We start from the raw sequence: 10331 nt of genomic DNA, 5'->3' as shown, positions 1-10331 counted from the left end.
TTCCCCAGGACTCAGGAGAGCAGTGGCAGAAGCATCTGCCCCCTGTAAACACTAAATGTAGACAGTGCAAACGTGAACTGTAGAAATGGAAAACACCTGCTGGGTTTGGTCCCTTATTTCCCTTCCTGAGGCCCCCTGCAGTCCTCGCGGTGGCACTGAGCCCTCAGAGCCCTGCAGGGCTCTCTCCAGCTCCTCTGAGGGTGGAATTCTGTCCTAACAGAGTCACAGTGACAGCAGAGCAATATTCCAACCTCACAGCTGGCACTCAAAGCACTGGGCAACAGGGAAATAAATACCCTCTTCCAGCTGCAGGGGATTTGCTGGCAGCAGGTGGAAGTCCTGTCAGAACCCCCTGATCTGTTGGCAGAATCAGCTCAAGTGAGCTCAGTCTACAGAGCAAACCCATTTCCTCTCCTTGCTGTGCCCTGCCCTGAGCCTCCCTCAGGGTGCTGAGCTGAGCACGCCCTGTGACACCCTCACCTCACTTTATGTACTCCAGCCACAAACAGAAACAATTCACAAAATAAAATACACCCAAAAACACCCAGGAAAAAGACCACTGTGGAAAAGTTAAGTCTCAGTACCTACATTACCTGCTGTTTTCTTCCCTGGAGAGACCCCAGTGAGGACAAAGAGAGTAGCTTCTCCTTCACTTGCTCCAGAGCCTAAACAAGCTCTTGGTTCCTGTAGCCTTGACTGTAGATGACACAGCCCAACTGTTTGTAACAGGGACATGTCCTTCTCCTCTCCCCATCCCCCCAGTTTGCCTTGTTCTGACCAGATCAAATTTTCCAATAGGGAAGTTCTGTATGAACTTTTGTTTGCCTTACATATATGAGTCTAAACTCCCCAGGGAGTTGCACTGGGATAAACTCAGAGTAGATCCACAAGTTTGTAACACCAAAAAAACAGGGCAGGAGCCACTCTGGAGGTAATATCCTGCTCACTCTCAGTGTCACAAAGGACTCCAGCAGGAGATGCTGAGGGCCTGTGTGTCCTCCCACTGCTCCTGCTGCCCCTGGGTGCAGCGATTCCTTCCCTGGCTGGGAGGGGAGGGTGCATCACTTACTCCTTGGCTGACATTTCATCCACCTACTTCTCATACATTTTCAAAAACAAACCTTAAACCATCCAAGTTTGAACACCATTCTTTGTTATGCTTTTTGTACCAGAAATTGTGTATTAAACTTTTCCCAAGCTCCAAAGCAGTTGAGATGCAACTTCTTAGTGGTTTTTATGCAAGATTTAGCACGGACAATTAGTGCTGGGATTACCTTTTCTTTAAAATTAGACAGTTCTTGTTAGGAACTACAGCCTGTCCTGGGCAGGAGTCTCCACCCACTTGCCAGCACAGCTGTGACAGATGGGTTGACTTTTAAAAACAGCAGAGACAGAGAGATCAGTTCTGTCAGAGACTTTCAGTGAAGGAGTGGTGACATTTAACTGTTGAACGAGGCTGATCCCCAGCTCACTCCAGGCTGCTGAGGTATTTTGTATAAGGAGAAGGGCTCACTGGTTTGATTCTCAGCCTCTCTGATCAATGCTCCTCTATAGAATCAGAATAAACCAGTAGATTTTTACCTGCTTTACTGCTGTCAGGGTACATGACCTGATGTTTGCAGAACACTCAGATGCAGGACCTGGGACACCAGCTTCTAACAAACTTGTACAACTCAGAGGTGCTGTTGAGCATCATTTATTACTGATTCTGACCAAATCCCAGGGAGCGAGAGGAGAGTGGTGTGAGATGGTCCAAGGCACTGTGCCCTCCTCATTTAGAGCACAAGGACACAGGCAAAACAATCCTATCAGTGTAAGGGAACTGGGACAGAAGCAGCTGCTGAATGTTTTCAATAGACTTCCTGGTAATGGCTGGTACAATTTCATTAGGGCTTCTCATTTTATTTAATAAAGCACTGGATTATTTTATCTGTAATTCAGCAACAGGTGCAGGAAAACAAAAGGCACATTTCCTGATAGTGTCCACAAAGAGTCCATTCCTGCCTGGCTGGCACAGAGGCATTTGCTCTGCCATGTGTATTTTTCTGTATGTGAAAATAATGGTCACTCAGAAAAAAAAACTGTTCTATGATAACAGACATTGGAGGGAGAGTTAGTAATGGCAGGGTGCAAAGGGTTTCAGTGCAAGTCGAAGTAAGGAGAGCTAACAGTACTGAGTAAACACTGATCCTGCTTTAGATAAAGAGCAAAGCCTTCTCTGCAGGTGGTAACAACCATTAATCCTCATCATGTGCAACAGAAGCCAAACACTGAAAAGGCTCAGCTTGTGATCCCCAAAAGTACTCAGGAGCCTGGACCCAGTGAAGGATGTAGGTGCTTAGGAAAGAGGCACTGGCATTTTACCTTTGCTAGTCAATAAATGGAACATGGAGCAGAGTCCTGGGTGACTCTCACTGGCCCTCAGTAAATTCTAATTTTCTCTTTCTGGCACATGAGTCTTCAACCAGTAATTAGGTTGTTGGTTGGGAGTCAGAAGAGGAGTTTTGAATTCTTCACGCTGAGGGTGGGATTGAAATTACATTTCCACCCTTTTAAGCTTCCTTTTAAGTGAAAGTGCCACTACAGAATTTGTTTAAAATTAAAGTCTACCAGGAGGCAGCGATATACTAAAAGGTTACAGAAGATTTCTGGCTCAGCTTCGGTATTTATGGGCAGCACAAGGAGAGTCAGCTCACACCCTGCACTCCATGTTGGCTTTAGTCTCAATTTTAGTTCCTTATCAAAGTGACCAGCAAGCCACCAACCGCGTTCTATAAACTACTGGTTCATGTGATGTAGTTTCCAGAGCCTTGCTCGTACTTTCTTTCTTCTAGTTCCCTGAAAAATTACTGGTGTCGAAGACAAGCCAAGAAACACCAACACTGCAGGGCCACCATGGGCACTGGGAAAGCACATGGTGGGTACACAAACCAAGGAACCACCACTCCTGAAAAATCCATGGATTCAACTCTCCACTGTGTTCACTGGATTTTCACTGAATAATCAGAGTTGAGATTCTATAACAAGATTGTCTTCAAGTTAAATTACTATGAAAATGTGCTTCTCCTCAACAAGATCTTCCCAAGAACAAACCTGTTACTTTTAAGATGAGCACCTCAAATGAAGATCTAAAGCCACATTGTCTGTGCTCTTATAAGATTCCTGAAAAGTAAATGAAGACATCTTGCAAATGGGACACTGGTCAAGCATTTTCTTTTTTAAAAATAAAGTTAGATAAAAATAAAGTTGGTTAAATAGTTTATTAGTTACATACTCTATTAGTTAAATATTTTATTAAAAAATTTAAATCTTCATAACCACCATCCTGTCTTCCTGAGCCATGCAGCCTTTCAGGAACAGCAGCTCCACAACTGCTTGCCATTGCAAAACTCCAGCTGCTGATCCTGTGCTGACAAGGCACAAAATCTAATATAGGGCATTAAACATGCTCAGCTGGGCAACACCCAGTTAAAGGCACATCGAGGGGAGGATGCAGGCAAGGCTGTACCAGCCTGGAACTCATCCCTACAGACAAATGTGTTCCAGAGAACATTCCACAATGACCACGGCGCGCTCTGCCCACAGCTGTGGTGACCATCCCTCTCCAAACCAAGTCTCCCCCAGCCCCTCACTGCTCAGGAGAGGGAGTTTTCACAATCATTTTTGCAGGATTTCACAGTGTGTTTTGCAGGAGATCACAGTGAGCAGCTTTCCCCACACATGGCATCAAAATACATACATATGCACTTGATCTCCTTGTCTTCTCCCATATGGCTTGAGGTGGCCGAGACGCCAACACCAGACTTCTTGAAATACACAAAAGTGAGGTTTAAATTGTTTTCTTCTGCTCAACAGCATAAAGGGTCAGGTGGACACGAGCTTCTGAAGCACAGCACCTCCCAAACAGGAAGAGCAGGGGAAAAGCAAAGATTCAGTTCTGACTGCACAGGAAGAACACCCCACACTTCTCCATGGAAAGGAGTTGTATTCATTATCTGCACCTGCCCCTGTCTGAAGGAAACCTCCTGGCCCAAGTCAGGCAGAAGCAACATGCAGGAACTGTAATGGTCCACACTGCTCTTCTTAAGTGACTTATGAGGCCACAGGGAGGAGAGGGTAGAGCCCAACCCCTGCTCAGTGAGGACACTTTGCTCAGTCACTGTTTCTTTCACAAAGTTATCAAGTTAGATTTGAAATCAGAGAGGTTTTTTTCTCTTGTTGCTTTCCCCTTTGTTCTAAAATCCTATCTTTACAGTAAAGTTCAACAACAGAACCGAAAGTATAAGCAACTAGCAGCAGGAAACAGCCTTGAAGAAGGAAGGAAGCCTCATGCAAATATCTTGTTACAACAGAGGACACAGAACCATCACACGAGCTTGTAGTACACAAGCAGCTTTTGCAAGAGGTTTGCTGCATTATTTCACGTGCCTCATCCTGGAGGAGGACTCTCCTCTCTGTTTTCACACACAGCTGCCTGCATGCAAATATAAACTGATTTCTTAAACCCTTCTATTGCTGCCCATGGATATAAATGCAGCCTCTTTAATCGGGCAGGATGGGCTCAAGCCATTATTTTCAGAACATGATGTTTGTCAAGTACCTGCAAGTTTTCCTGCAAAGGAAGATCCAGCCCTTATCCAGTACTGAGTGTGAGCAGCTTTTCTGGCACGGTGAGAAGAACCTGCAAATGCCAAGCTCTGCATTTGGTTTCCAGGGTATCCCATCTTGCACCATTGTTTCTCTGGGATGGAAGATGAGACACAGTATCCAGGAGCAGAAAACAGGGGTAACCTGTGCATAATAAGCAAACTTTCAAAACAGCTGAAAAAGGTGGAAGAGGGAAAGGGAAGCTGAGAAGTAGCCACGACATGAAACTGGGATGTAACATGGGCCATGTTGAGGACCCTGCTCAACAGGGTCACTAAACATGGATCTGACATAGTCTGGACATCACACACCCACTGGGATTTTTATCAGCAGAAAAATATATCTAAACTGTCCCTGTCCCCTCCTGGTTGCTCATTTCCACCATCCAGGCATCTCCCCATACAGGCCGGTAGAGTATTTTCTGCTGTCATAAAGACAGACATGAACACAGACAAACCAAAACATCCAACAGAAGCATCCAAAGGGTTTATTATCTCCCACTGGGAAAATCACTTTCACTGCTTTGCCTTGGGTTAGAACTAAGAAGAAGAAAACCACTCTTGAAGGCATTAGCCTTAAGATACTTGTGGGTGGACTGAGTATTCAGAAGGTGCAATACCCTCTCAGGTGTAAACAGCTTCTTATTATACTCCAATTTGTGCAACAATCCTGGGGAAAATGGTTTGGACAAGTAACTATTGCCAGTGTGAATGCTGCTGGAGATTACTTGAAGCTCTCATGTTTTTCACAGTACTGATCACTTTTTTTTCTCCCTGTGAAGTTATTTAATCCTTCAGATGAACCATGGAAGGAGAAAGGGAAAATAAAAAGGTGGGGGGGGGGAAATCTCTACTTATATCTGAATTTAATTCCAGAGAGTTAGTTGCTTTCAGAGAAAGTCCTCCCACCCACTTGACATTTTGTACACTTGGATACATCAAACAACACCCACCATGTGGACTCACGGCTTCCCAAAGGGAAGCATCCTGTGCTCCCTGCCATGCAGCCAAGTCACGGGGGTTCGGAAGGCTCCCGCTGAAGCGCCCTCACCCCTCGCCAAAGCCTTTCTCCCCCCTCCCCCACATAACACGTTTAGAACCCAAAGCGTTTCTCTGCCACATCCATAAGGATTTGGGAGCCCCACGGCGCTGAGGTACCACGGGGCGCTTCGTCTCCCTCGGCCGGGGGATCAGACACAACGCACGGAACCTGTTCGTCGGGGCGGCTGTGTTGTGCTATATGTGCTACATGTTATCTGTTAGATGTGTGATGTGCGTTATGTTACGTTTCCCTGGACACGATCCCGCCCCGTCCCGCCCCGTCCCGCCCGGTCCCCGTCGGGGAGGAGGCGATGGCGCGGGGCAGGAGCGGCGGCCGCAGGTGGGTGCCGGGGCCGGGCGTGGGGAGCAGGAGCAGCCACTCGGAGCCCCCTCGGCCGCCTCCCTCCCTCCCTGTCCCTGCGGGGAGCAGCAGGATCCCGCCGGGAGGGCGGGGGGCAGCGGCCGGGAGCGCCCGGGAGGAGGCGCGGGCAGCGCCGGTCCCTCCGTGCGCAGGGTGCGGGTTGTGCCCGCAGCCGGGTCCGCACAGCCTGGATGGTGATTCCGCCTTACAATATATAAGTTATTATTATTATTATTAGACACTTACCGAGCGGGACCCTGTTCTCGTGCAGGTTTCCTTTTCCGCGGACAGGAGCGCAGCCTCCGGTACGTGAAGACGAAACATGGACGGAATTAAGTCGTTCTGTGAGACGTATCAGGTGTTAGAGGATGCACTTGAGCCGATAAAGGGTGAAGCGCTGAGCCCAGGTAGGCTTGTAAACACGTATCTGTGTATCTGTTGATACTTCTCAAGCTGTACTGCCAAGGACTTCTAGTTGCTCCAACTCTGCCTTTCAGGACACACGAACTCAAACGTGCACTAACTCCAGTGTTCAATGACTCTGGCAAGTGGGTGACAAAACACAGCTGCCTATTTAAATCCAGCTGATAACACAGAGCCAAGAGAGGCAACTCCTCTTTACTTCGGCTCTTCTCTGCTCTCGCCGAGGTCACTGATGCCATCCTGCTTCTTCAAGGAAAGAGAAGAAAGCATGGAAAGCTTTGTCTAATTTGTCTTGCTGATTTACATGAAGCCATCCTGTGTTCATTTTCCTTAGGAATTAACGTACAGAAAAGAGTTACCATAAGGAAACTTACGGAAGTCCGAAGGAAAACCAGCTCTTCTGAGGTGTCTGTCATTGTAGCACTCACATTGTTTAAAGGTGAACAAAAAAGGCCAGTCACTAATGAAGCCTGTGTGTTTTGGATTGCCTCGGAGTTCCAGGACTTTGGAAAAGGATGGGCTGCATTGATGCTTTTTCTGCTTTCAGGACACTTCTGCAGTCTCAATTTCTCACAGGTTGCATGAGCATCACGAACTGTGAGGCCACACTGCGATATCTCTTGTACAATTTCTGTAATTGTCTAATTTCTTCAAAATGTGTAGGAGCTCTGAACCTCCATCCCTCTGCCCAGCTGCACAGAAAGACCTCTTTGCTTTCTAAAGGACAGGAGCACAGTCACCCTTATTTCCTAAACCTTTCCTTGGGACAGCAACTAGAAAAGTAACTTATGTCTATGTTGACCTTGTAACTCTCAAAAATGTAATTTGAATAACATAAAATTTAAACACTTGTTGGCAATTTAATGATGTGTTAGTGAAGTTATTTACTCTTAATTAAGGAGCCTGGAAAACTCAGAGTAAATTGGGTACTTGCTATGATGGACAATTAACTAACTGGTAGAGGTACCAAGAAATAAATTTTTTTAAACTTTTTTCCTTTTCAGAGATGAAGCACTGTGCCCTGTGACACTTTTTGCTGTTTTCACCACTGGAGGATGGCTGCCAGACTCTGTGAAAATGGTTCTGGCCAGTACCACTGCACCCACGGCAACCAAACTCTTGAAACCAGCTGCGTGTTGCTCCTGATCATGCTTGGAAAAGTCTTCCTTGATTTCTTCATGTTGCAAGTTAAGCCAAAAAACGTGAAAGCCAGTTTTATGGGATACTTTTGCATTTCAGTGGCACTTCTCGATCTCACGCTGCTGCTGATCTTCTGTTTCATTTTCTGTTTTGAGGACTTTGCACTCTGGGGGATGCGGTTCACCAAGTACCACATCTGCCTCTTCACCCAGATCACCTCTCTCACCTGCGGGGTTCTGCACTACCCCGTGTACCTCGTGGCTGCTCTGGACTATTACACCACTGTCTCCCAGACATCCCACTTCTCTAAAACAGGCCAGAAATTACTGTACGTGTTCGCTGTGGTGGTTATATGGATTTCAGGGTTTTTCTGTATTCTGAAAGTTCCCGCTGTCTATGAAGAGCTGGAAATTCAGAAGAGTGTCTCTCCTTACCAGTGCCCTGTCTCTGCCAGCCTGCAGAGCTACTCAGTCTCGTGTGCCATGGTGCTGCTCCTGGGCACTGCTCTCCTGGCTCGCTGGAAGGAGGTGGTGACCACCCTGCTGTCTGCCAGGCTTGTCTCCATCTCCAGTCAGCCTGCTTTGATGTTCTCCTACACGTCCAACACTACCACCTGCTTTAAGTGGCAGCTCCTGAGCAGACTCCTCATCTGCTTTCTTGGCACTTGGGCACCTTTAGTTGTTCTCCAGGTCCTGGTTGTGTTCCTGGGAGCGCGGATTCCGGCCTACGTGGACATGAACGTGCCCTGGCTGTACTTCATCAACAGCTTCCTCCTGGCAGCCATGTACTGGTGCCGGTGCCACGAGGTCGAGCTGGCAGAGGGGCCGTGGAGCTCAGACCCGTTTGTCAGCTGGAAATTCTGCTTTGTGCCGTTTGACAATGAAAACACAGAGCCAGCTGATGAGCCGGGTGTGGTGATTGTCATCTGTTAATGAGCTGCTGGCTGGAAAGGCTGCAGTAAGTGTGGGCGCTGAGGGTCGGTGGCTGGGTCCTCACAGACAACACAAGGAAACAGCTCCAGAGCTACACTCCATGGAAAAAAGTCCAATATTGTAGTGAATGTTGCACTGGAGTGCAGGACACTGGTCCCAGTGCACTGCAAGCAGTCAGTTCACGGGATTCAACCTCAGATTACATGTTTAAAAGACCACTGCTTATATAAGCCAACTTTTCTGTTAAACCTCATGTTTGTGACAGAATTTTACATTTCCTTTACATGGAATGATCTCAGGTTTTACAGTACAAAATGCAATAAAGTCTTCAAGGCTGGAGCTACATACAGGTGCTGATCCAAAGTTCAAACAACTTCTGTGATTTTTTTGAAGTGTATTTTCTTGTTAAAGTCTGGCTTTGTGTCAGCTTGATTGAAGTTAAGGGTTGTTGTCTAACAAGAAATAAATTTTTTTAGTTAATGAAAAGCTACAGCTCCTATAGAAATAGAAACTTTACATGGTACAAAACCAGTGCAAGATGTGCAACTTCCACAGCCACAGCAGAGGTGCTGAAGCTTCGCTGTTTCTTTGCTGCTGCTCCTGTAATGTATAAGTACATATTAAAAATTGAATTACTACAGTCAGAGATCTAAGCAACAAGGTTAATTGCTATATCTAAATACATGCCCAAGGCTAAAGAATGGCTTAAATTAAAATACAGTTTATTTTGAAGTCAAAATTACTTTAAAATAGTTAAATATGAAGGGTGACTATGGTAGGGAAAGAATTAGTCAGGCTTCGAGCAAAAATACTCTTAATTTCCAAATTCTTACCGTTTTAGAAAGGACTTGGTTTAATTTTGTAGAAGAGAAATAAATGATACGCGACCAAAGCAGACAAATGAAAGTAGCATTTATTTCTGAAGCACTGAACTCACAATACAATGTTGTATTGGAAGAGAAAGTAAATGATGCTGTAGGTTGGTTAATCATTCCCCCAGACCCACAGGGAACAATGATTTCACACAAGAATACTCATTAAGAAAACTCTGCAGATAACAAAAGGTGCAATTACAAGCAAGTTTAAGCAGCATAGTATAAGGTGCTTTGTTTCAGCATTTGTAGGATGGATTTACCCATTAACAGACAGATTAAAGAAGTTTCACTTCTACAGATCATAACAAATGAGAGAATCTAAAATTCATTCACATGCTAGTTGGTAATAGGAAAGTGCTTCTTAAAAATGACTCACAAAGTGAAGATCATACTTTTACATAATTCACTGTGTGCTCTTCCACTGTAAAATTTAAATTTTTGGGTTATAATTTACATTATTATATATCAATTATAGAGATAGATTTAATTGCAGAATTTAACGCTATGTGGGCTAAATTTTCTTATAAAAGAATATTCCAATATTTCACTCCATAAGAATACACAATCACATCTGAATCATAAATTAATCTTACATTTCTGAAACATATTAAAGTCTGATTATTTTCTTTTATTACTTCACCCCACATAGTGCTTCTTTCACCCACAGTCTGGGGTAAATTCCTTTGAGGCTTCCATGATGTAATCAAAAGGACACGAGCATTTTTCAGGAGTAGAAAGTGGTTTGGGGGGAAAATCTGTTAAAAAGGCCATCAAAAGGACAGTAAGTGATCAAAAACTGAATTTTAAAACTAGTGCAATAAGAGGAGGCAACACTTAGCAACATATTTTGAAGTGTTTGGCACCACAAATTATTTCATTTTTTCTGCTGGAAAACGTACTTGGAGGAAATTCT

General features: G+C 45.2%; 1 protein-coding gene across 1 annotated transcript; it reads left to right on the top strand.

Annotated features, from left to right (window-relative positions):
• Window positions 1-5987: 5987 nt before the first annotated feature.
• GPR160 (G protein-coupled receptor 160) lies at window positions 5988-8865 on the top strand. The gene is made up of 3 exons (XM_017827760.1): window positions 5988-6027; window positions 6320-6455; window positions 7476-8865. Exon 3 carries the CDS (start codon window positions 7527-7529, stop codon window positions 8541-8543), a length of 1017 nt encoding a protein of 338 aa, XP_017683249.1. The 5' UTR covers window positions 5988-6027; window positions 6320-6455; window positions 7476-7526; the 3' UTR covers window positions 8544-8865.
• Window positions 8866-10331: the final 1466 nt, after the last annotated feature.

This window comes from Lepidothrix coronata, unplaced genomic scaffold (assembly GCF_001604755.1).
Source record: "Lepidothrix coronata isolate B3197 unplaced genomic scaffold, Lepidothrix_coronata-1.0 Scaffold142, whole genome shotgun sequence".
Lineage (NCBI taxonomy): Eukaryota > Metazoa > Chordata > Aves > Passeriformes > Pipridae > Lepidothrix > Lepidothrix coronata.
Note: the sequence above shows the minus strand (reverse complement) of the source record. Positions and strands in the feature narration are given on the sequence as shown.